Raw genomic sequence first — 27,579 nt, forward strand, 5'->3', positions numbered from 1 at the left:
AATAACTACCATCAATAAAAAAAAAAATACCATCCTTTATTAAAAAAATTAAAAGCTACCTATTTTTTTTTTAGAAAAGTCATATCCTTGAATCCTTCTATTGCCTCCATGATTTCATCAATTTTTAAACTCACTAATATTTTTTTAATTAGAATTTTTTTTAATAGATTTTTTAATTAGAGTAAGGTAGATAATATTTCATAAAAAAAAAGCGAAAAGATTTCTTATAATGCATATGTGTTGTCTCATAGCTTGTAAGAATAAGAAGAAAAAAACACGGATGAACATAGCCCTGCCTCCTCCTCCCTCAGTTCATTGAAGCTCACTCAACATCGCACTTCACGTTCTCCATCCCATTGAAGCAGCTTCTGAAGTAAGCCGTTGTTTCCTTTTGTAATCATCATATCAATTTCACAATCTAGGGTTTAATTTTATTTGATTTAATTGTAGGGTTCGAAAATCTCAACTATTTGTTCTAAATAGATTATGAAAACAAAATTGTAATTGAATCAAATATCCCTAAAATTATTGTTATTTAAATCAAAGTTGGTTGCTAATGTATTGCACAACCCTTTAATTTTAGGATTCAACTATGGCGGGCCTGATGTGATTATTCGAGCTTAATTTGATATTTGAATCAAATTTGCCTTTAATATTAGGATGGAACTATGAAATCGGACCTTTTCTTCCTAAAATTCTGAGCCTTATTTGATAATTGAATCAAATTTGGTTGCTAATGTGCTGCAGAACCCTTTAATGTTAAGATCGAACTATGAAATTGGGACTATTTTCTCTGGGACCAGGGCGACTGCCCCTCCTGTCCGGCGAAGGTCTTGCTCACGATCTCTTCCTTTTTTTAAATCCCTTGAGGTTTCATTTGCAACGACCAAAGTGAACATTAGATTGATGAGGATGGATTCATATGGTGGTTGCGGGATCCCAGTAACGAAATTGCCGAGGCATCTGATAGTTATGGATGTGGCAAGAGTTGAGCCAGATGGACTTGATGAAAAGGCCCAAAAGGTTGGAATTTCTGGCTTTTATATTGGTGTTAGTCCATATTATTGTATGCTTGCGTTGTCTTTACATCGAATTACCTCAAAGGCTCAAACATTACTAGAGTGACAGAGACTTGACACTTTTCTAGATATATATGTGATTGAAATTACACATTGGCAAACATGAAATGTGAAACGTTTCAACTAAAAAGACAAAGAAATTATTTTTTTTAGCTTCAAAATCCAGTCGTGCTGGTATCCACTCTACAGGGATTGTTATTTTGCATAGATTTCTGTCCCTTAGTGCAGTACTGCGACTGGATGTTAGGTGAGTTGGATCTAAACCGAAGAATTAGGAAGTACTGCAGTCATACTATAATGTTTGATTAAAGTGTAGAAGTATTGCTGCTTTTTCCCCCTTTTCCTGTTGCTTTGAAGCCTAGCAGAATATGGAAATGGTCTTTCTTTTCAATTCTTGCCTCTTGATTAGTTCAGGGAATGCTTAGGCTCATAGAGTCATGGGATTTTACATGTAATTATTCATTATTAAGAAGAATAAATGAAGTATAAGTATGAAAGAAAATATTTCTAATATATTTGGAGGGAAATTAAATGAACACTGATACTGCCTATCTCCATTGCAAAAAGCACATATTTTGACCAATTGTGGCTAGACGCATATGCTTGGGCATGAAGAAAGTGGTTATTTTGCAACTGGATGTGAGTGGATTGGTCATTGCTGTCACTTGGTGGCTGTATACCTTGTGCTAGATATTGATTGACTCTATATCATTTTAAACTCCTTGTCATTCTTATAAATCTTATTACCTATCAGAGAATGAAGTGTAAGCAGTGAACCCTAGTTTGAAGTTTGAGGGTCATTTAGGTTAAATTTGCAGCTGACAAGAATGAGTAGAGAATTTATATATATATATATATTTAGTTTTTTTCTTTGTGGGAAAAGCTAAAGGGGTAGAACCGAACTACAACAAGCTATTTATAGTCCACATATTGGTCTTATCATCTTATGTTAGCCTTTCTCAGAGCTTCACTAACCTGTTGTAAAGTAATGGTTCTAGCAAATAATTGTGCAAAGTCATTGGTATTAGAAAATGTTTGCTGTGCCTCTAGGTGAGATATAAAACAAATCAAATGTCTTCAGAAAATCTTTCAGTTTCTGAACCCAGGGGGATTGTTATGTATAGGATGCGTTTTCGTTTCTTGTTACCCACAATTGTTGGTTGTTGCTGGTTTTGAAAGGGTGTGTTGTAGGAAGTTGACGAAGGCAGCAACCTATTGGAAAAGGAAGAGATGCATTTGGAAGAGCAACATAAAGCTGGTCAGTTGAAGAACAGAGTTATATATGGATTTGTGATTGGCATTGCAGTAGGTGGCATCATACTGGCAGGAGGATGGGTTTACACTATCGGTGTTGCTGCTGCAGTTTTTATCGCAGCAAGAGAGTATTTTGGATTGGTAAGGAGTGATGGGATTGCCATGGGAATGACACCGCCACCTCGATATGTGTCAAGAGTTTGTTCTGTTATCTGTGCTCTTATGCCTGTTTGGACCTTGTAAGATCTACTCCATTACCTTTGATTCTCTGTTTTTGGGTGTGATTTTATACTTTTCATGCTATATAACCAGCTGCAGTTGTGGGATATGAGTAAAAAATAACAAATGTACCAAGTCAATCGTAGCAAATCTTTTGTGTTTGTGCTATTTGTGGCTGTAGTGCTGTATGTTGACCAATTAGTGGATATGATATAATCCCTCTTTTGTGTTTAACCACTTTCCATTTTACGGTATTTTATTTATGTACCCAGTTCTAATATATTCTATTTTTAGCAAATAGGTTTTATCATCTTAACCTTCTTACCTCACAATGTTTACACTTTTCCATTTAACTCTGTCTTACTTTATCCACCTATTTCTTACACCAACTTACCTCTCCTAAAAACAAGAGCCTAAACTAGATGTTAACTAAAACATGTACGAAGGGAGTATTCACTTTGTTGGATGCAATATATTTCTGGATAAACTTTTAAAAAAACACACACACAAACACTTCCATTTCAAGTAGATCTTTCCTTTATCTCTTTATCACATCACCCCTTTTTCTCTATGTATTGTGACGCTATTTTATACTTTTCTTCTCGCTTTATCCATAATAAATTTTTTTTTATTCACATATCTATCCATTTTATTCGTGCTAAAAGCACACGTGATAGTCTTTGAGTGATGGATGGAGTATTTGATACATTCCAAGATACGTACTATAATACTATATGAGTTTATAAATCATAATGTACAGTGGATGCAGCTTGCTATTGCAGATCTTATTGTCATATTGTAACATCTGTAACGACTTTCCTAGGCAATTTTTTTTATTAACCCTAGCCTGGCAAGGGATTAATAGAATTGGAGCTTGACCAGTTTTCCGTGTGTGTTTGGGGAGGGGGGGGGGGAGGTATTTGATTATGAATGGTTGCAATAGGTATTGGGTTCTTGTGTTGTTTTCTTCCACTTTTCATCTCAGAGGCTAATTGAGCATGAAACATTTTATTTTTCCTCTACATTGTTTTAAAACTGTCCAAGCTTCAGCATAAATAAGCTTAAATACATGTTCAAGTTTCAGATGATTGTGTGTGAAGATATAAACTGGCTTTTGTTTCAGAAGATAATGACATATGCACTTGAGTATAAATTTTCTCTTTCTTTGCTGATCTCTTTTTTATTTTACATCTTTTTCTCCTTTTTTAGGGGGGTGTTAAGGGTATTATTCAACTGCTTACTATTTTTTTTTTTTTTGTTAGGTATGCTGGTCACATTGACATCTCAGTAACATCTGCAGCTTTCGTTGTTGCAACAGCTTTGCTTTTACAAAGAGGAAATCCTCGCTTTGCTCAGCTTAGTAGTGCCGTGTTTGGGCTGTTTTATTGTGGCTATCTACCTTGTTTCTGGGTCAAGCTTCGATGTAGTTTATCACTTCCAGCCTTGAACACAAGTATAGTTTTGAACTTTATATAGAAATACCAATATAGATACAATGCAATTATGCTTTTTACGAAACGAAGTTGTTTTGATAGATTTTCTTTCTATGATTTATATTCCCTCTTTTCTATTATAATCGACAGTTTGACCTTTTTTACCATTCATATAGAGACTTTGATTATAGTTTCTTTTTTATTTTTTATTTTTTCTATTTTTTATTTTTTGTTACTGTATAAAAGATTTTAGCCTGTCCAATTCATGGGTTTCCTTTATATTTTTTAAACCAAACATTTTATATGTTTATGTGATAAAATTGTGGTTTTATTCGTTGTTTTTACTTAAATTTCTATTATAAATTAATGGTTTTTTTTTATTTATTTTATTTTATTTTATTTATTATTATTAGATATCTAGATAAAATTCCTAATGTCAAAAGAGATTTTTTTTTTTTTAAAAATAATTTAAACTCTCAAAATTTATTCATTAATTTTTCTTATATGATTCTAAAAGAAAATGCATTTCTTTGTGGCTAAAATCTACCCCACTCAGTTCCATTTTATTAGTTATGTTTTGATTTTTGACAATATTCATAAGATGAGTGAATCTTTGAATTTATTCCTAATATATAGGATGTTATATAGTCATGTGGGGTCTTGTTTGATTCGTCTCAACAAGTACTTTATTAATATTCAATTATTATAACTTTTGCAAGTATGTAGTAAAAGATATTAATATTTAAGTAAGTGCATTTGACAAACGTGCACAGTCATAATGTAACCAATAAAAAGGAACGAAGGGAGTACTATTTTCCTATGTGGCACTCTAAAATCTTAGGATATAAATTCCCCTATATATATAAGGGATCCGGTGAGAATGAGTACATATGTGAGAACTCATACTGATATGAGAATTGATCTAAAATTTAGAACATATGAGTAAAATTTAAAACATTGAGTAAAACTTTAGAACATACTTGTAAAAATTTAGAACACATGATTTAAAATTTAGAACATATGAGTAGAAATTTAGAACATTTACAATCAATCAATCAAAGCCTTAATCCCATAAGTGGGGTCGGCTACATGAACCAAATTTTATTATTCCGTGTATTCATCCACAAAAATCTTCCTCCTCCATCCCTTACAACCTAATGCTTCATCCGTATGCAAATCCATATACTTCATATCCTTCCTAACTCCTTCCAACCAAGTCATTTTCGGTCCCCCTCTCCCTCGGTTAATCCCTCCATGGTCCCACTCTTCCACTCTTCAAACCCTCCGGGCAGGCTCCCATAGTTTGTCGGTAATGCTTGCCACACCTACTTTCTTGCGAATAACCTCATTTCTGATTCTATCTCTTAGAGTGTTCTCACACATCCACCTTAACATGCGCATTTCTGTAACTTTTTATTTTTTATTTTTTTATATTTTTTATGTGCTTCTTAGAAGCCCAGCATTGGCAGTCCTGTAGAATTTCCCCTTCAATTGTAAGGGAATGCTTCGATCACATAACACTCCCATGACCGCTCTCTAATTAAGCCACCCCGGCTTAATCCCGTGGGCCACGTCTTGATCTATGTCACCATTTTTTTGGATGATCGACCCAAGATACTTAAAACATTCACTCATGGTCAATTCCTTTCCATCCAAACTCAGCACTTCATCACTTGTCCCCCTTTAAGTACCAAAGTGACATACCAAATATCCAGTCTTACTCCGGCTTAGCTTAAACCCTCTACATTCCAACCTTTGCCTCCCTTGCTCCAACTTGGCATTAACCCCATTTTTTGTTTCATCCACCAAAACGATATCATCCGTAAACAACATACACCATGGAACCTCATCATGAATTGGTCTAATTGCTTCATCTAGAACCGTTGCAAAAAGACAAGGGCTTAATGCAGACCCTTAATGCAATCCAATTGTAATAGGGAAAGCTTTTGTCAACCCTCCACATGTCCTCACATTTGTTGACACATTCCGATACATAACCTTAATAGGATACCTTTCTTCAACATTGCCCACCAAAGTACAACACTTTGTCATATGCCTTCTCCAAATCAATAAAGACCATATGAAAATCCTTCTTTACTCGATAAAACTCCATTTGTCTTATCAAATGAATTGCTTCCATAGTAGATTTCCCGGGCATAAAACCAAATTGGTTATCCGAAATGCTTGTGCATGCCCTCAAACTATGTTCAAGCACTCTTTCCCACAACTTCATAGCGTGGCTCATAAGCTTGATCCCTCGATAGTTAGAACAATCTTGAGCGTCCCCTTTGTTTTTATAAACCGGGACCAAGGTGCTCTTCCTCAAATCTTGCGGGATCCTCGTAGCACTCCATATCTTGTTAAAGAGGTCTATTAACCAATCAATACTAATCTCACCCAAACACCTCCACACCTCTATCGGTATAAACCGCCTTCTTAGGCTTCATCTTCTTTAGTGCAATCTCCACCTCTACTCTTCTAATCCTCCGCACTTAATCCATGATTTCTTCATCACTTGCAGAGGTACCCTTTCCACTTGTCCTTGATGTCATCATCTTGTATTGGGACAATTTGGTTCTTATCTTTGACACACATTACCATGCTAATATCTTTCCTTACCTCTTGTCTTCTCTTTGCCATCTTATAAATAATCTTTTCTCCCTCCTTGGAGTTAAGCTTTTCATAAACCTCCTGATAAGCCTTTTCTTTTGCTTGTCGAACAACCGCCTTTGCCTTACTCTTAGCCTCCTTATATGCTGCAAAGGTTTCGTCACTCCTACATTTTCCCAAGGCTTGATAGCATTCACTTCTTTGCTTAATTACTGCTTTTACCTCTTCATTCCATCCACCATGAGGTATCTCTCTGTATCGAAGTTCTTCCCCTTGATTCCCTTAAGACCTCTTTGGCCACTCTGAGGAAACAATTCTTCATTCGTAACCAAATCATGTCTGGATCCACCTCTTTATCCCAATCCGCCTCCTTGATTACCTTTTATGTAAAAACCTTAGCATTTGCATCCATTAGAGTCCACCATCTTATCCTTGGCTCCTCTTGTCATCCTTTTTTCTTTGCCTTCTCTTTCAAACGAATAGTCATAACCAAAAGCCGGTGTTGGGTGACCTTGCAATTTAAACAACTTTGTCTATCCATGCTCCTTATGAGCAGGAAGTCTATTTGTATTGCATTTGCTCCACTCCGGAAAGTTATCAAGTGTGAATCTCGCTTCTTAAACCAAGTATTAGCTAAAATTAAATCATATGATTTGGCAAAATCCATAATAGCTTCACCACCTGCGTCCCTCTGCCCATACCCAAAGCCTCCATGAACACTCTCGTAGCCATCTCGGCTCGCCCCAACATGCCCATTTAAATCACCTCCAATATATAATTTCTCAAGGTGTCCACCACCTCGGCTAAATCCTCCCAAAATTGTCGTTTATCTTCTGCATCCAAACGAACTTGAGGAGCATAAGCACTAATAACATTCACAATATCCTTGCCACATAGCAACTTCACCCTTATCAACCTATCATTCTCCCGATAGACCTCGATTACCTCTTTCGATAACCTCTCATCAAGAATCACACCAACTCCGTTCCTAGATCCTCCATTTCTGGTGCTGTGGCTCGTTTCCTTTCCAACGTACCACACCTTATACCCCAAAACCAAGTCTCGAGCTCCTTCTCCTGTGCACCTTGTCTCTTGGAGGCACATGATGTTTATGCGTCTTCTCTTCATTACATCTTCCACATGTGCTGATTTCCCCGTAAGAGACCCCACATTCCAAGAACCAATCCGCAAACTAGAGTCCTTTCTCCCACACTCCCTTATACCACGCGCACTCGTACCACGCTCCCTCCTGCAAGCCCTTTGATCAGTTGACACCACACTTGGGAAATGTAGCGCGTCGCTTTTGGGCGACGACCTAGCAACCCTTGCATACTTATCACTGCACCCTGGTCTAGGAAGTGCAGCGCGTCGCTCAGTAGGGAACGCCCCAATGGCACGCCCTTGCTTATTTGACACCACACTCGGGTAATGTGGCGTGTCGCTTCCGGGCGACGACCTAGCAACCCTTGCATACTTATCACTACACCCGAGTCTAGGAAGTGCAGCGCGTCGCTGAGTAGGGAACGCCCCCACGAAAATATCAGTTTGGCTCATGTCATGGTATGTGACAAAGTTTTACACTGGTTGGTATTGGCCTACCGAAACCCCTCTCCTTTATCCATGCTTGGGACTAAATCCCACTGCCTCTGGCGGAGTTAAATTTAGAACATTTACGCGAGTAATGATTTAGAACATCCGATTTCAAATTTAGAATGTGTGAGTAAAAATTTAAAAATTCTGATTAAAATCTAGAACATATGAATTAATTTAGAACATTTAATGTAAGATTTAGAACTATAGAGTAAAAATTAAGAATATTTGATTTAATATTTAGAATATAGTAAAATTTAGAAAATGTGATTAAAAGTTTAGGACATACGAGTAACAATTTAGACCACATGATTAAAAATATAAAACATATGATTAAAAATATTAGAACATACAATTTAAAATTTAGAACAACTAATTTAACACTTAGAACATGTGAGTAATAATTTAGAACATGTGAATTAACTCATTTATAATTTAGAACATGTGAGTAAAAATTTAGAACACCTGATATAATTTTTAGATAACATACGAAGTTTCATGTTATTAGTTTTTGTATGATTTTTTTCGTATGTTTGGTTATATATATTATTGGTCAAAACTAATGCATTAGCAAGTGTGTCAAATTTGACCGTGTTAGTTATTTTGGAAAGGAGGGATTATATGATAAAGTTGGTAATACCTTGCACGGTCTAAATATAATATTGTAGTTTTTCCTGAATAAAAATAAAACATGGGGTGTGTGTATGTGTGTGTTTGAGGCAGGATGGGGGGGGGGGGTGGGGATCTTGTGCCAACTATCTAGCTATCTATTCTTTTTGCATTTCCTTGAATGAGCATTGTGTGTTATAAATTGTGTTATGAGGAAGGGTACTTTTTATCTCTAATCCTAGCTACTGTAAAGCCTAATCCATTCTTGTATAAATCATGTGAAAAAAGAGAAATGAACGTTGATACCAAAACGAAAGAATAGAAGTTATGCTTTCGTGATTTTAGAAATTGGATATCTGAAAAAGACTCAAAAGTACGACTCCAAGTCTGATTGTATCAGAGTTGTTTGCAATATGTAAAGTCTTGTAAGGATGGTTTGGGGTGTTTGTCTAGTTAAAATACAGACTATATCTATCAGAGGCTAGAGGCATAGTTCTGTTTGTAGCACCAAACTAGTGGCTATTATCCAAGGGGCCTACTAATGCTCCTTTGATGTTCTGATGCGGATTTTTATCTGGATTCGCTTTAAATTTTGGAAAATTTGTAAGAAACCACCTTTTAAACGGTAGTTTTTGTGAGAAACCGCCTTTTGAAAAAAAAACTTGTAAGAAGAGACCTAATTCATAATTTCTCTTGCAATAGACCACCTTTAGCTGAATTCCAGCGAACTCACAATTTCAGGCATTGACTTCACTTTAACTACCCATTCTCTCACTTGAGTCACTTCCATGGCTGCTCCACCACAGGTCTACCCTCTCCACCCCATAACTCCCCTTTTCCCTCCTCCGTTGTCGCCACATTTGCCCTCCTCTCTCTCTGCCATATCTTGCGGTGGTTTGGTCTTTTCAGGGAGATTAGGGTTTTTCTTTGTTGGGGTGATTTTCGATTTTAGCTTTGGGTTTTTTGGTGGTGAGTAGGTTTCGAGATATTTCATAATGATTACGTAGTGTTTTTTTTCCCTCTCATATTATTCTTTTTTGAGTATTGAATATCATGGATTGTGTTATATCTTCTTCTATTATGCTCCTTCCCACTCCTTTCTCTTCTATATTACAAGACAAGTTCACTTAAAGTTTATATAGTTTTACCCAATTTATTTATTTTATTTTTTTTTATCTAAAACAGTGCATAAATTTTAATGATTGACAGAAATCGGATATTTCTGGCCTGTTCTTCTTGGTGGCCCAACACATTGGACTGCAGGTCTTGTGGCTACCTTATTATCTATCAGCAGCATCATCGCAGCAGATACATTTGCTTTCCTTGGAGGCAAGGTAAGTACTAATTTTGAAATTGAATTGTTGATGTTAATTGTATTTTGTATGACAAAGATTCCGTACATGAACTTTACTTCATTAGGCTTCGAGTTAGGTTTATTGGATTATCTCAGGTATTGCTTCCCAACTTTTTCACCATGTTGCCATCTGGTTTGAGGATTTGTGCTCAGTTTTTTTTTTTTTTTTTTTTTTTTTTTTTGACTTTTGGAAATAGATCATAACAGATATTATTTTATTGTTGATGTTAGTTTCATCATTTTTTCTTTTTATTTCATTACTTTTCCTAATGTTAATCTCCTATAGATGAAAACCCTATATCTTCCAAGGGTATGAAAATGTTTTAAAAGGGAATCCAAATCAATGGAAAGGAAAATAATAAATATAGAATGAAGAATAGTCTCAGTCATCACTTTATCCAACACATCCAAGCATTATTATTGCCACATTTGCCCTCCACAATAACTGTGAATGAATAGGTTTATTTGCTTCAACTAGAGAGGCCATTTTTTTTTTACTGTCTATCATATTTTGTGGCAAGCTGGTGGGAGGATACTGATTGATAAGAGAACGTGACTATAGGAGGTTTGAGAAGTGAAGAGTTTGTAGGGGGGGGGGGGGGAGGGGTTCAGAATGGTTGTCAAAATGATGAAAACTTAATACTATATAAAGAACGTACAGAGTCTAGCAGATGGGTTCTTAGTTTTAAAAAGTGTGTTGAAGGCGCGCCTAGGTGCTAGGCTAGTCAAGGTGCGGACCAAACCGTCTCTACCCCAGGCGCAGGCGCAGTGCATTCTAGAAGGCACTAATATTATATAAAGAACATACAGAATCTAGCAGATGGGTTCTTAGTTTTAAAAAGTGTGCTGAAGGCGCGCCTAGGCGCTAGGCTAGTCAAGGCGCGGACCAAACCGTCTCTACCCCAGGCGTAGTGCATTCTAGAAGGCACTAATAAGCACAGTTGTCATGCTGCCTCCACCAGCCACCTTATGTTTTAAATGAGCGGGAAAAGGAGCCAAAAAAAAAAAAAAAGAGACAATTGCTTTTTTCAAATTGAATCTTACCCGGTTTTTAAAGTGACAATCAAGTAACAGCTCTTTTTTAATTGAATGAAATTACTTTAACCTAACACCCAATTGGAAAGCCCTAATGATTAGAAAACCCTAATATACGGGTTGCTAAGCAATGTAAGAAGTTGATGGGCCGGACAGCAATTCCCGGTGGTTCAGGCACCAAATTTATCATAGCTGGTGCCTGTCAAGCATTTCAGACCCTATACGGTTAATAATCTTCTTCTTGAAGCTTATGGTGTCTCTCTCCTCAACAATATTTGCCCTCTACGGTTAATGATAAGGAGTTTTTTTATTTATTAATTTTTTCTCTTGTCTTTTATTACTAAAGTAGCTGAGGAACTCCTAAGTTAAGTTATTTTTTACTAAATTTCTAATGCTCCATCCATTCCTAATTGATAATCCTATTTCGAATGGCAAAATTCTAAATGCAATGTTGTAATTAATGTCTCTACATATTGCGAAAATATACAATAATAATATATTTAGGAAAATAAAAATCATGTTGAATCTAAAACGATCCTACTTGACTATGTTTTGAAGTATATATATTTATTTCTAACATCGTGAAGAATCTCACGGCTCAAAGCAGTGAGAGGATGAACCTTTTCCTCCTCTGCTATTAAGCCCAGGTCAATTAATTTTATAATTGTGCTGACTGTTGATAGTTTTTTTAGTTCATTATGTGCTTCTTTTATGCTACTCTCTTCGTGGAAGCTCAAAGGTTAGTATTGTGGAGCATGGAGAGAGGAAAAACGTTGAGATAAAAACAATAGTGGATGGGTGCGAGTCCAAAGATTAGAAAAAATGTTAATAGAAAAACCTGTGGGACAACTTTTTTGGTTAATGATAACCTTTAGCTCTGATGGAGACAGTGTATAATTGCGTGTTTGCTTGTTCAAATCTAGTTTAAAGTATATTCTTTATTGAAATGTTTCAAATAATTAAAATTAGCATGGCTTAAAACAAGTTCAACCTATGTTGTACTAGAAGGATATGATACTGTCATTTCTGCTTTGATTTATAGGATGATAGCCATATGTCTGTGCACTATTCAAATTATTATTTATATAATGCTTATTTTTTGCTTTTCCTTTTTACTTAAGCAGGCATTTGGCCGCACTCCGCTTATTAATATTAGCCCAAAAAAGACGTGGGAAGGAGCTATAGTGGGTTTGGCTGGTTGTGTTGCTACTTCTGTCATATTATCGAAATTACTTTTTTGGCCAAAGTCTTTGACAAGGTAACATTTCCCGTTTTTCAGCTCAATCGTTGCGTGGTTTACATGTCATGATTTATTTAGCCTACCCTGATAATTTTAGCGTGTATTCACTCTTGACTCCTTTATAGGACCTTAAAATAGTCATCTGCAGAATATAGTTGGAGTACACGTTTTCCTTTCTCACTTGGAAGTCATTGGTTTAAGGTGATAGTAAAGTGTCTATACTCGAAAATATCGTGCCTATGAAAATCAAACTGCCTCCTTTTGGTGGTTGTATCAAGCACTAGACTATTTTTTTTTTTTTTAATTTTTTATTTATTTATTATTCCCCATTCATTTTTCTACGACTTGGAATAGGTACAGAGGGGCAGAGGGTGCATAGCTTCTTGAATTCACCTTCGTTCACATGCTACATAGTGTAATAGGTTGGGGACTTAGTTGGGCTTTACCTTTTTTTTATTATAAAATAGATGGGTGGCCACTTTGTGAGGTGGATTTTTGTCGATAAAAATTTTAGGACAAGTTTTATTCCTAAATGCCAAATTTTAACATCTATCAATGTATAAATCATATTCAATAAGAGACATTTAATCGCTTTTTGTTCAGAATATTTTAACTATTGATTTATTTAAGAACAATTTATATTATAGAAATAAAAGAGAAATATCTATGATAGAAATATACTCTGTATATGAGAAACAACAATGTTTTTTTTTTGTTTTTTTTGTTTTTTTTTTTGTTTTTTCATTATTAAGAACAATTTATATTATAGAAATAAAAGAGAAATATTTATGATAGAAATAACATCTATGTTCTTTCAATATGCTACTCGTGAATTAATGTTCAGTTAATAATTATGTTTGGAATATAAAAAATTTATTACCATTGCTCCTTAGAGTTGTCGAAGATTCTTATATACACGGGTGTATGGTACACTTAAGGGTATATTTTGCTTATTTTGAATTTTATTGATCATTTAATTATCAAATTAGCAAAATAACTCTTAGAAGCACCTTACACCGAGTATATATAAAGAAAAAAAAAAAGTTGTCAGTTGTCATGCGATATCACAAACTATGGAGTACAATATAACAATTATATTTGATTGTGAACATTATATTTTTAATCTCGTATAATTTCTTTGGAAATTTTGACTTTTGGTACCACTTAAATACCCTATTTTGATTTTTGGTACCTATCTAAAATTTTATTTTATTTTACTACCACCAAAAATGCAAAAATGTATATTTTGGTACCCACTAACAGAATTTGTCAAAGAAACCGTTAGTGGAGCCCACTCTCCCACTTTTAAATTTTTTTCCTCGTTTTGCGTGCCGAAAAAAATATTATGTCGAGGTTTTAGGGGACATTCTCGTGTTGCGTGTTAAGAAATGTATCAATTTGCATGTCATTAATTTTTTTAGCCATAAAAATTGTTCGGGTAAGGTTTTAGGGGTAGGTTTAGCTCTTAAGTGTCCAAATTGAGTCAGGAATTGGCAAAAAAATAACATAGATGCCTTGTTTTGTGTGTCCAAATCGACATTATTGAACACGCGAAACAAGGCAGTTACTTTTATTTATTTATTTATTTTTTACTTTTGCGAATTTCGAGCTTAAATTGGTTCCCTAAGGACTAAACCGACCCCTAAAATCTTACCCAAACAATTTTCGCGGCGTGAAAAATTAATGAAATGCAAATCGATACAATTCTTAACACGTAAAACAAGACATTTATGTTTTTGTTGTCAGAGCTCAACTTGGACCCAAAAGAACTAAAATGACCATCCAACACTTTAACGAAACATTTTTCGGCACGTAAAACGAGGAAAAAAATTAATAGCTGGACCACTAATAGAACTCTAACTCTAAAATTTTGGAGATAGTAAAATATAAATTATGTTTTAGCTAGAAACCAAAAATCAAAGAATGGTCTTTTGATGGTACCAAAGGTTAAATTTTCCAATTACTTTTTAAAATGAATATTATGATGTAAATATAATAGAATTATAAAGTATTTATTGAAAATTAAGGTTTTAGTTTATACTTATGTAGTTTTAGAAATTTTTCAAAAATAAAACTCTATAATAATTTTTACATTCTAAAAAATCTATCCAAATTTTGCCTAGTTGACTGTATATGTGGCATATTAATGTATAATTAATGTTTGGGTTTTTCTAAGCTATGCCCTTAAGGTTGTTGCGTTTCTAAGGTGTGTCGATACTTTTTCAAAATTACAAGTTTTGTCCACCAATTTCAGTTGTTTAATCAACCGTACCCTATGACATTAAGCTGACATTAGTAATTGTAAAAAATTAGGAAGTAATTAGAAGCTGTTTCAGGGCGGGAGAGTTATGTCACCAAGACTGGATTCTCTTCACCTGCAAACAAACGGAAGCTCTGTGTGGAGTTCTGCCTCCAAAGATCAAGTTAGTAAGAGTCGAAGGAGAGTAAAAAGTGCGGAAAGTAAGTAGATTTTCTCGGATTATGAGATCAGGTGTTTTCTCTGATGTGAGAGAATTGATTGTGTGTATAAAAGAATGTACCCCCAAATGGGGGTAACTCTCCCTATTTATAGGGTCATGGGAATCAGTACTCCTTTTTCTAGGTCATCAACCTAGGTAAATGGGCTGCGCCGTTTTTACGGCGTTCTTGGGATTTGGGCCTTTGAAAGCCGCCTTTTTTCCATTGGGAGTGCCACGTGTCAACTGGTGATTAGTCCTTTTCAGACCTCTCCTGGGGTGACACGTGTCCCCTTATGATTGGGCCACGTGGCCCGACCCAAATCATTTGCCTCTCACAAGGCCTGGCGCCTCCTGTCAGCATTCGTGAACAGGTTTTAACTGATTACCCCTCTATAAATAGGGTTTCCCCTCCTCTATTTTAGACTTTTTCACAAAGTCTAGAGGGAGATAATTAAGTTTTTAGAGAGATAAACTCTGATAACCGCCCGTGCTTCCTTTTGAGAATATTGCCTACTTTGACCGCTTGTTACAGTCGGTCTTGACACCTCATCACAGAAAAATATATTTGAGGTAATCGTCTCTCTTTCATCCTTTTACCGTTTGTGCATATTGTTTTGAAATAAATGGATTCACCATCAACACACACGGCGCGGCCTAGGACAGTAGTCAGCCGGTCTCCTGGTACGGCTGAGTCTAGGCCTTGGGGTGCCGCCTCTGGGTGTATGGAGCACCCTTGTTCGTTAAATCCGATTGTCTTTGTGTCTATGTAGGACACTATGGCTCGGACGAAGTAGACGACACCTGATCCGGATTATAAAGAGGAAGGCACATTAGAAGTGCCGTCTGACGAAGTTATACCGGTTGAGAAGAAGTGAATTCTCCATCGGGTGCCCTTAGCACTCCATGTGATAGTATCTTAGAAGAGTTTGAGCCTTAAGCCTTGAGCTGAAGAGGGCAGCAGCAACTTCTTAGAATTGGTGTTAGATAGCGAGGAGGAGCGCTGCCTCTGGAGTGACGGACCCGTTTCAGATTCATGTTTCAGCCAGGGATAGGGCAAACATGCAGGTGGGCCTTAAAAATTTCAAGAAGAAACGTCTCCTTGGGGGGAACTATGCCATCCGAGTGCCACCTGAGTTAGGCAGCATAGCGTGGAAAGATGACCAGCAAAACGCTAATGACTACTTTGGCTGTTATGAGGCGGCATTCTTAGTCGGCCTCTACTTCTCCCTCCATGGCGCAATAAAGGCCATTCTTCGAGGATATGGCTTAGGCGTGTGGCAGTTGACCCCAAACTCCAGGTCAACATTTTGGGCTATATAGCCGCTTGCAAGATCGGCTGGGAGGCTTTTGCAAAGATGCACTATTTCAGCCGTAACCGTCAACATTTTGGGCTATATAGCCGCTTGCGGGCGTAGTACACACTGACCACTTACCCGGAATACCTTACCCCGGAATACCTTATGACCTTTGACGAACCGTCTAAGTGGTCTGATTCGAGGAACAAGTTATCTTGTTTCTTCCCCCAAGCGGCGAGAAAATCATGAGTATCGTCGTTACAATAAGGAGTCGGAGCTGCTATTCCTCACATCTTGGACGAGGACTGGAACAAAATAATAGAGATAGACTTCTTTAGGGTAATCACCATGCCCTTATCAACCCCCGAACAAATAATTGCGCCCAAAAATTGGGTACCAAAGCATGAGTTGCTAGTGCTTCTGTCCGCCCGTGTATGTCAAATAACCATTCGGCATTTTAATGCCGCCTTTATTGCTTCTACACTATGCTTGTAGTTTTCTTGTTTTGTATAGACGATTTTTCTTGTAGAAACCACCAAAAGCCATGCATCCAGAATACAAGACGCCTGCTCAACTGCTCAAATAAGGAAGGACAATGTTGAGAAAAAACAGGCCTAGCAGGCGGCCTCCCAAAAGGATCAAGTATGTCCCGTTTGTCATAATCATTCTTCCTTCATACATTAATGTGCCGACTTGACAATTTGTTTTCTTTATTCAAGATGGAGACAAGGGGCCTTTTACAAAATTGATCAAACGGAAGCTAGAGGACGAGGCCAAAGGCTCGGCCAAGTCTAGGAAAGTGTCTTTGACCCAATCGGTCCCCACCCTCTCGCTTGGGAAGGAACATCTGTCTACGGGTGGGAAGAGCCTTAAAGGTTTTGGGATTGATATCACCAAAAAGACGAGTGCCTCTGATGCGCTGAAGAGTGGCATGTTACTCAACGTTGCAAGCGGTTCTGCAGTGGCTGTAGGCGTTCAAAGCCTTCAACCTTTCTCCCAAGGTACTGCTGGTCCCTTTGAACTTCCATGGTCCATGCGGGTCAAGTCACGTTCTCAGCCATCGGAGGATTCTTTAGGCAGCCGGCAGTTTATTGGTGGCGCCTATGTTGCTTACTCACCAAATTTACCTTGTGATGTAGATCTTTCCCCCTCCAAGAAGTCCATATCCAAGGAGGACAAAGAGGCCATCCCTGGGGTACATACGTTCAACGTTGATCGCATTACTGCTATGCTATGCTGGCTGAGGTATCTTAGCTTAACTCAAGCCTTAAATATTTTACCAAGTTAACAATCGGTTGAGTGCTTATCTTACCGTCCCGTCTGCGTGCTTACAGGTGATGCTGAGAGTTGATGGGCTAAAGAAGTCGTATGCTCGCAAACATGAAGAGGTAAGGGCAGATCAATGTACAATAAATGAACCTGAGATTAAGGAAGATTTAATGACGTAGGCGGAGACCATCAAAGACGTCTGATTGGATGAGGCGAACAAGAAAGCCTCTAATCTTGAGGCGGAGCTCAAGAATGCCCGGTTAGACCTCAAAGCCTTAGAGGGAGCTGACAAGGAGAACACCACTCTGTAGCAGACGTCGACCGTCTGAAGAATGAGCTGGCCACCTCAAACACCAATTATCAGGAAGTTGAAAAGAACCGGCTCATAGAGGAGAATGAACAAGACTGCGAAGAGCGTATGAAGATGACATGGGACCTCGTTCATCCAGCAATCGAATGGGTTGTCTTTGCCTTGAGATAATCTTGTTCTTACTACAAGGGCGGAGGGACAGCCAAGCCGTTTGATTCATGGGCACACGGAGGAGCACCTAAGAACTCTACTTTGCCTCAGCTTTAAGCGTTATGTCTTTTCTCTTGGGTTTGGGCCATTTGCTTTTCCGGCCCGTTTGCCGAGTATCTGTGTAATTTTTTCAACAATCTTTTCATTTCACCGGATGTGGATCCGGTTTGACAGTATCTCCCCCGGCTTTATGGTCGGGTTTTTATTAATGAAGCAGCTGAGTGAGTCGGCTTTGTCTCAATTTAAGTTCAATTTTTTCAAGTTTGCAATTCTGCTTGCTTTTTGCATTTTCGCTATATGTACCTTGATTTTGTCTAACATGTTAATTGCATACAACAATTAACAAATCGGCTGGCATCTTGCCTAGCGGCTGTGTGTTTGGTTTCAAAAAGTAGATTGATTGACTTAGGAATTTTTGATACTTTAAAGAGAGTGACAAACCGTGATTGCTTGGTCAATTGATCACTACCGTGATTGCCCCAAACCAAGTACACAGTCGTCCAAGGTTCAGGCAGTTCTTGGCATTACATAGTCTAGTGGACAAGGAAAAACCTTCTCCACCGTCTGGGTCATTTGTCAAGACTAGATTGTCCATAAAAAGTAACGTTTACAGGCGTCCTTTTGTCCCATTGGGGGGACTGTTAAATTATGAAATTTTAATCTAAGTTGAAATAACGGCCGGTTACCGGTTGTTGTCTATAAGACATGCGGTTTTTTACGCCGTTTTAGGTTTTCTGTTAGATCATTCAGGTCAAACGGCTATGAACTAAACCTTATTAAGGAAGTCAATTGGGCCATTTGTGTTTGAGTTTATAGAGCAATGTACCACCTGAATGGGAGATGCTCTCTGCAACGAATTCACCCGAATGGGCGTCGCCGGATGTCTTATTCATGTAAGAGCAGACCGTTGGTTTAGATTTTTTTGTTTGCACATTGCATAGACGGTGCTCCCATAGGGAACATATCTAGTAATGTAAAAGATTATTGAATTGAAAACAAAAAGCAACTTCATTAATAAGCTTTTCATTTACAAAGATTTTTACAAGTCTCGGAAGTAGTACTTTTTCAAGTTATCTACATTTCAAGTTCTGGCTAGCTTCCTACCGTCTGGTGTTTCTAAGCGGTAGGTGCCGCCTCTTACTTCTTCATAGATCCGGTAGGGACCTTCCCAATTGGTGTTAACTTGCCTTGCTCGTTTGTCTTACTGGTTGCCTCCATTTTCCGTAACACAAAGTCTAACTTTTAAGGGCCGTTTGTGTACTCATTTGTTGTAGGCTCTTGTCATCCTCAAACGGTATATCTCATGACGCAAGGCCGCATTGCTCCGGCGTTCTGCGAGTGAGTCCAATGTCAGCCGGCCTCCCAGTTGGCCTCTTCATCATACAACATTACTCGAATAGTCGGCTCGTAAATCTCAATAGGTAAGACGGCTTCGGCACCATATACCATGAGAAATGGGGTTTCGCCGATTGCCCCTTTTGCCGTTGTTCTGATGGCCCATAGACATGAGTTGACCGCCAACCCTTTCAATTTTCTCTTAAATGCCGTCTGAGATTAGCTTGTTGAAAACTTTAACCTAGCCGTTTACTTGGGGTCTGTCGACCGATGCAAAGTAATGAGAGATCCTTTGGTCTCCCAACCAATTCTTGAGGGTAGGCGTCTCAAATTGAGGGCCACTGTCAAAGACCATAGGCATAGGTACCTTAAATCGGGTGATGAAAGAGATGACATTCTTTGTCTTGATGCCTTTAACAGCCTCAGCCTCTACCTACTTGTGAAGTAATCAACAACAACTAGAATGTACTTTCGTCCGCTTGAAGCAGGGGTATACGGACTCAAGATATCCATGCTCATTTGGCGAATGGTACTGGGCTATGAATGACTCTCAGATTAGTGGCCGGATTGTGGATGAGCTTGCCGAACTTTTGACATTTGTCACACTTCTTCACCAATCCCATGGCGTCTTCTTCAAGAGTGGGCCATAAGTACCTTTGCCGCCTCACCATTTCTGCTAGAGCTCTGCCGCCTATGTGTGAGGCGTAAAAGCCCGAGTGTAAATCTTCCAGAATCTCATGCCCCCTTTCTGGGATGATGCACTTCAAAAGAGGTAACATAAAACCCTTTTTGAAGAGTTCTCCATTGCGAATCTCAAAGTTGGTCGCACGCTTTTTCATTGCAACCATTTCTGGTTATGTATCCGGTAGAGTGTCATCTAGCAGATAGGCTCGGATGCCGTCCATCGAGGTTGAACTTCGGTCAAGGTGTATCATAGGAGGCAGATGACGCCAGCTTAGACAAAGCATTCGCCTGATCGTTTTTTGAGCGGGGTACTTGACTTAAGTGGAATTCGTCTAAGTGTCCCAGTTTATGTTCTGACCGCCTGCAATTATTTGATCATAGCAGATGGGTGGCCTCATAGTCACCATGGTATTGGCTAACAATCAAATCAGAGTAGGCGTCAATCTTCCTTGCCCATGCCGCCTTACACATACGTATACCGGCTAGCAGGGCTTCATGTTCAGCCTCATTGTTTGAGATTTGGAACTTGAACCGCAGTGGATATTCATATTTGTCCCCCTCAGGCCGTTCATAGTAGAGCTCCAGTTTACATACACTTTCCAAATCTGATAAAGATTTTCTGATTCAACCGGCCTTGTCATTTCAATAATGAAGTCGGCGAATGTCTGACCTTTCACTGCCTTCCTTGGTTCAAAAGAGATTTCAAGACTTTGCATTTCAATAGCCCATTTGAGCATCCTACCGGATGACTCCAAGGTTGTCATTGGCCGTTTGAGAGGTTGATCTGTATAGACTACCACCGGATGTGCCAAGAAATATGGTTTCAACTTCTTGACTGCCATGAATAGAGCAAGGCCAAATTTCTCAACCGTTGGGTACCAAAGTTCAGCATTTCGAAGAACATGGCTAATGAAATAGACCGGGAGTTGGATGCCGTCTCTCTCAGCAAGGAGAACAGCATTGAGGGCATGATCTGTGACGGCTAAGTACATGTAAAGCGTCTCTTTGGCAAAGGGCTAACAAGCCTTGGTTAAGAGTGCAAATGTTCTTTCAATTTTTGGAAGGCCGCCTCAGCATTATCCCCCCAATCAAACATGGTCTTCTTTTTGATTGCTTGGAAAAAATTGAGGCACTTGTCCCCTGACTGGCTGAGGAATCTCCCTAATGTTGCTAGACACTAGTTAATTTCTGAACTTCCTTTTGTTCTCTGGATTTGCCTCTATCCCACTTTGATCAATAAAAAATCCGAGAAACTTCCCAGACTCAACACCAAAGACACAATTCTTGGGATTGAGCATGACCTTGTGCCGCCTGAGTTTGGTGAAGGTTTCTCGAATGTCAGCAAGATTTGACTACTGTATCATCAATGTACGCCTCTACAATTCTTCCTATTTGATTAATGAATATCGTATTAATCATTATTTTTCAAGTCAAACGACATCCCCCTATCAGTGACGAATGCAGTCTTCTCTTGATATTTCTTCCACAGGGGTATCCGATGGAAAGTCTAAGCAGGCGTCTATAAAACTCATCAAGGCATGTCCGGCTGTAGAGTCGACCAGACTATCGATCATTGGAAGCGGATTATTGTCCTTCGAACAAGCCTTGTTCAAATCAGTATAATCAACACACGTGCGCCAGGTCCCATTCGGCTTCTTTACAAGGACAACATTCGCAACCTAATATGGGAAGTGACATTGCTGAACGAAACCGACATCTAACATCTTCTTGACCTCGGAGGCTGCCGTTTGAGATATTTCCTTGCCGTGAGTTCTTTTCCTCTGCCTAACAGGGCTTCTTCTGTTAATCAACGACGAGTTTGTGGACAGCGAGATCCGGGTTGATGCATGACATCTCTTCCACTTCAAAGGGTTGTGCAAGTCTGCCCCCATATTGGCAAAAGCAACCGTCTCGACCTTTATAGCACGCTCAGGACGTGTGTCATCGTGAGCGATGTCTATGTGTTCACCAGCCGGCTGGGGACGATCTGACCGTTCCCCGATCAGCGATTGCTATTGCTTTTCTTTCTTGACAGTCACCAACTGGTCGGCCTTTCTCTTCTTGCTGGTTGGTGGTAGGGCAGCTTGACATCGTCAAGGTCTATTGGCTCCACTCCCTGGCCAATTGTCATGGTTTTGACGTCCGAGAGATAGCACTCTCGGGCCGTCTTCTGGTCCCCATTCAAGGAGCCAACAGAACCATCATCTCTTTCAAACTTCAGCAACATGAGGGATGAATTAATGACGGCCTTGGATTCGTTTAAAGTCGGATGGCCTATTATCATGTTGGAGGCGGTCAGCTCTTCTACGACCAAGAACTGGACGACCATATTGCGGCCTTATCCTCTCTCTCCCAGCCGGATTGGTAGATCAATGCGGCCGACTGGGTGCACAACTCCACCCCCAAAACCAACCAAGGGGTGAGAGACCTTGTGCATGCTGCCTGGCTAGTACTTCAGCTTGGACAGACAACGCCGTCTGTTAGTGTCAGATGAACTGCCTGTGTCAATAAGGATCCGACCAGGCTTTTGATTAGCTACCTTACATTCAATAACAATGGGGTCATCAGGCAAAGTCGCATGCAATAGTGCAGATCATGTCCGGTCAGTGTTCGAACCACTTTTTTGACGGCTGCTTGGGGTCCATCTTCAGGGTCACCTTCAGCACCCTTTGTCAGCCAATCTGTCCAACAACTGCTTGAGGCTATAACAGTCGTTGGTGTCATGGTCAATATCCTCATGGAAATGGCACCGCTTGTCTTTGTTCCGGTTTTTGGCCGAACCCTTCATAGCTGCGGGCTTCTTAATTGTCACTCGGTCTTTGATCTCCATGAGAATGGAGTAGTAGTCCTGGTTAAACTCGTACTTGAGGATGTACGGTTAACTCTTTCTTTTTCTTCTTGGACGGCTAATCAGTGCCCAAATCTCGTCTCTTCTTTCTCTCTTGTGAGCCGGCTGTTCTTGCCGTCTCCCTTTTTGCTTGTCAGAATTTTTTGAGTCCAACTACTTGTGGACTAGAGTTCGGTTCGATTGCTTGTATATAAGCTTCTGCCTCCATTAGCTCCTCTTGGAGAGTGGCGATTCTCTTGACCCGTCTTTCACACCGTTGAAGAAGTCTGTATATGCAACATCGTTAGAAAGTCCTTGGATCTGGATCCTCACCAAATTGAACCGCGTGACGTAAGAATGGAGCCCCTCCTTATCTCCTTGTACCGCGCCTAAGGGTCTTTTTGACATGTATATTCATGGAGAAGTTAGAGGGAAACAAGAACGCAAGCGTCTTAAAGTTATTGATGCACCCGGGCGGTAGATTGCCGAACCACTGTGGGTAATGCCCTTCAGCGTAGTTGGAAAGCATCTGCACCACGCAGCATCATCCAACCCCTGCAAATACATGAGGTGGGTGTAGGGTTGGTGGTACCATCATAGGTACCAACCATGACATTTTATAGGGTGTGTAACAATTGATTGTGTGTAATAAATGAACGTGCCCCCCAAGTTGGGGTAAATCTCCCTATTTATAGGGTCATGGGAATCAGTGCCCCCTTTTCCAGGTCATCAACCTAGGTAAATGGGCTGCGCCGTTTTTACGGCGTTCTCGGGATTTGGACCTTTGAAAGCCGCCTTTTTCCATTGGGAGTGCCACGTGTCAACTGATGATTGATCCTTTTCGGACCTCTCCTAGGGTGACACGTGTCCCCTTATGATTGGGCCATGTGTCCCGACCCAAATCATTTGCCTCTCACAATGGGTAATTTCGCCTTTGGTGTACTTTTTCCCAAATCAGAAGCGGATGAGAAAAAAGTACACCAAAGGCTTGACATATCAATGGTTGCAATTACTAATGTTAATCCCCTTACATAACTCTCCAAAGTGGGGTAATTAACAACTATCACAATTACTAATGTTGGGTTCAGAAGGTACTATTGAATAAACACCTTAAGTTAGAGGGCACATCTTCTAATTTAGAAAAAACATGGGCACACCTTAAAAACTCAACGACCACGAGGGCATAGCTTAGAAAAACCATTGACGTTTATATTAGTACGATGGTACTTTGTATCTGTTATTAAAATTTACTACTCATGTATTAATGATCATTTAATAATTTTATTTGTAAGATTAAAACTTGTATCACCATTAGTAGTTTTGGGATCTACAACCTACAATACACACTTTAATTATCATTTTATATTATGAAATTTTATTTTTAATTGATGAAAATATATCATTAATATACAAAGTATCTTGTTTTGAACTAATTTTCAAAACAAATATTATGATATAATTTTACAAAATATTGTTGGTGTGTGACCATGGTAATTTCGCCTGACAAAGAGTAATGTCGTAGCTGAGTTATTGGGTGAGGTGTTATAGTAGCTATGTGCTCTCTCTCTTTCTTAAAGAAACCTAGCTTTTCAAGGGAAATTGATTGGATTGGATTGGATTGGATTACCTATATAATTCAAGCATAATTCTTAATTATTCTCCTTTATTTATTTTTCTTGATTCCCTTCGCTTTCTAATGTGTGAACCAAACATCCCTTCCTTAATTCGACCAATTTTATAAGCCATGCTTCCACCATTTTTATTAGTTGCAACGTTGCTCATTTCACATTTGCTATTGCGTATTTCCAATCATTTATATCTCTGACAATCTACATGTAAAAATTCTACAAATTTGATATTATGAAAGTATTAATTAAGAAACGAGACCTCACATAACTATTTTTTTCCTTTATTATAAATCATTAAAGAGAGTAAAAATATAGTGTGCGAATAGTACAAAAGACAAACTGTTCAACTAAATAAAATCGGAGGAAATATCTTTTATCTACTATTGAAGAATCAAACAATTTGGGTAAGGACTTTGGAAGTACGTACATAGCTACACTCCTGTTGGCTGTAGTTAATAAATTCTATAAATTATATTGCATGGTAAACCATCATATGAGTCACTCTGTTGTCCTGTTTTGTGACACTGCCTCTTGATTATATCATACAGTTTGCCTATTGATTAGTCATTGTAAAATCCTAGTAAATTGTGAGATTGATAGAAATTTGCATTGTTGAACTTTGTGCCTTCTGTAGCTCTTTTGGATTGTCAGTCATTCTGTCTGCTAATGTGGCTGCTCTCTGCTTATAGGATTGGGGTTCCAGTTATTAGGCTGGTAATTGCCTAACTAGTTCATCTATATCTCTTATTTGGTCTAAAATACAAGATCATTGATGTTTCTTTAGAAAGGCATAACCTTAGTGATTGTGTCTGATTATTGCAAAGTTCTTATGGCTATTTTGAAAGGGCATAGTCTTAGTGTTTTATTTAGGTAGTATCTCATGCCTCTCTGCTAAACTCGTCCTGTGTAATGATGTTGAAATCTCATGATCAAAATTTTGTAAGCCTGATATAATCATTGTTTTTTCTGTAAAAAGTTTGCATCTATGCTGTTGCTTCTTTTTGTTGTGCTGTTATTTAGATTAAATCTTTCAGTGAGATCTTGTAGCAGTAAGAACGATAATCTTTTGCCACTTTTAATTATTTCATGATCATGTTGTTCTTGTTACTGGAAAGAGCTTTTTATTTTTATTTTTATTATGTGTGTACGTTTGTTTATTCAACCTTATCCCTTTTGTAAAAGATTTTTCTAGATCCAATTTAACAATCATAATGTAGGTGTCAAACTGATTGCAAGTCTGATTACTCAATTGTCAACCTTTGAATGTAGTTTGACTTAAGATCTCTTTTTTCACTCTTTGCAGTGCAGTTGCATTGGGGTTTCTGAATTTCTTTGGGTCGTTGTTTGGCGACCTGACTGAGTCGATGATAAAACGTGATGCAGGTGTAAAAGATTCTGGGTCTCTTATACCAGGACATGGTATGCCATGTGCTTCATTTCTCTTTTTTCATGGGGTAGAGGGGAAGGGGGGTGGTGGGGGAACACAAAGATAACATTTGTTTTTTGACTTCATAGGTCTTTTGTGCTTAGGAATAAGGAACCCTATAAGAAGCTAAAAGAAAAAAAAACTAAGCACTTAATAGCATTAAACAAGGGTTGTTGAAAGTTTGATCTTGAGTGGGAAATATGAAAATGTTCATACATAGCTCGGCAACGCAATACATGTGTAAAACCCTCCATATTTAATCCAATTTAACAAAATCTTAATTGTGATTTTATCCACAGGTGGAATACTAGACAGAGTTGACAGTTACATCTTTACTGGTGCACTCGTGTACTCTTTTGTTAAAACTTTCCTGCCACTCTGGGGTGTCTGAAGAATTTTTGGTGTAGTGAAAGAGGCTCTCGAACGTGAAGCTTTCGGAGTATTAGTCTATAGCCCGTTGCTAAGTATTTTAGTCCCATACTTTCCAGTTTTTGTTGTATAGATTCTATTCAACCCTTAGTTATAGCTCAATAAGTCGTGTAGTCCAATGAGCATGTATTAAGTAATTTGCATATCTTTCACTGTATGTCCATCGTCAAAATCATACTACATCTGTATCTTGAACTTTATATTTATTCAAGATTATAATTCAGAGCAATAATAGTTTTAGTTTCTCAAATTGATATAGTCCAGCGATTTGTGTGGTTATCAAAACAATGGCTGGAAACATATTATCAATTTATTTTGGATCTTGTTCTAAGTTTAGCTCATACATTTGTTATCTACTTCGTATATTTTAAGAGGTGGAGCCTTTAGGGGCAAATTATACTATGTGCTTGAGTCTTGAATGTAGGTTCTGGGAGACATTAGAAATTCCAGATAAATAATCGACTGCGTGAAAATACAAAGTAATTTAATGTTAAGAATAGAACTATTCATTGTTTCGAATATACTCCCTCTGATTTTTTTTAAATGCAACTTTGGGGCCTTACGCGGTTCGTGATGCAAAAGTTAAGGGGTATGTGAAAGTGGGGTTAATTGAAGTGTAGAGAGAGAAAGTTTGGCCCACCACTTGGTAAAGTAGTGGTAAAGTAGTGGGTAAAATAGTTTAAAGTAGTGTGTAGAGAGAGAAAGTTTGGCCCACCACTTGGTAAAGTAGTGGGTAAAGTAGTAATTTTAAGGGTTTTTGTTTACCCAAAATAGAAATAAAATAGAAAGTTGCATTTAATTAAAATCCGACTAAAATAGCAAAAATTGCAATTAAAAAAAAATAAGAGGGTGTATAATTTAACTTAATAATAGTGAAAGTTGTGTATTTTACATTCATTAGTTATGTTTGAATGCATTTTACTTTAATTTGATTTGATTATTTTTGTTTGAATAAGTTGTTATTTTTTATTTTATTATTTTGATTAAGGTTAAATGTGAAAGTTAAATTGATTTAGATTTGACAAATAGAGGGAGTATAAACCCACTAGCTTACTACCTAAGACAAAAGTTGAGAGTATTAGAATCAAGTCAATTATTTCTAATCAATAACTATGTATACTAAAAGATGCTCACCAACAATGACACGTGTCAACTCCTATCGTGTTATTCTTTTTATATTAAAATAAAAGTAAGGAAACAATTTTAGGAAAAATAAAATTTCTCCCCTGCCAAAAAAAAATATCTTTGGTTTTTTTTCAATCGCACCATTTTCTTTTCTAAGAA

The 27,579-nt window shown here is 38.1% G+C and overlaps 1 protein-coding gene across 2 annotated transcripts; it reads left to right on the top strand.

Moving 5' to 3' along the window:
* Positions 1–178: 178 nt before the first annotated feature.
* LOC110694838 (phosphatidate cytidylyltransferase 4, chloroplastic-like) lies at positions 179–26,524 on the top strand. 2 transcript variants are annotated; one of them, XM_021872002.1, is made up of 8 exons: positions 179–373; positions 748–1,023; positions 2,271–2,572; positions 3,815–4,005; positions 10,004–10,128; positions 12,305–12,441; positions 25,744–25,859; positions 26,166–26,524. In XM_021872002.1, the coding sequence occupies exons 2-8, from the start codon at positions 757–759 to the stop codon at positions 26,255–26,257; spliced, it is 1,230 nt and encodes a 409-aa protein (XP_021727694.1). In that variant the 5' UTR covers positions 179–373; positions 748–756; the 3' UTR covers positions 26,258–26,524. The 2 variants fall into 2 exon arrangements, with proteins under 2 accessions (XP_021727694.1, XP_021727695.1); XM_021872003.1 differs by having other exon boundaries at positions 12,308–12,441; positions 26,166–26,257.
* The last annotated feature ends 1,055 nt before the right edge of the window (positions 26,525–27,579 follow it).

This window comes from Chenopodium quinoa, unplaced genomic scaffold (genome assembly GCF_001683475.1).
Source record: "Chenopodium quinoa cultivar QQ74 unplaced genomic scaffold, ASM168347v1, whole genome shotgun sequence".
NCBI classification, from domain to species: domain Eukaryota; kingdom Viridiplantae; phylum Streptophyta; class Magnoliopsida; order Caryophyllales; family Amaranthaceae; genus Chenopodium; species Chenopodium quinoa.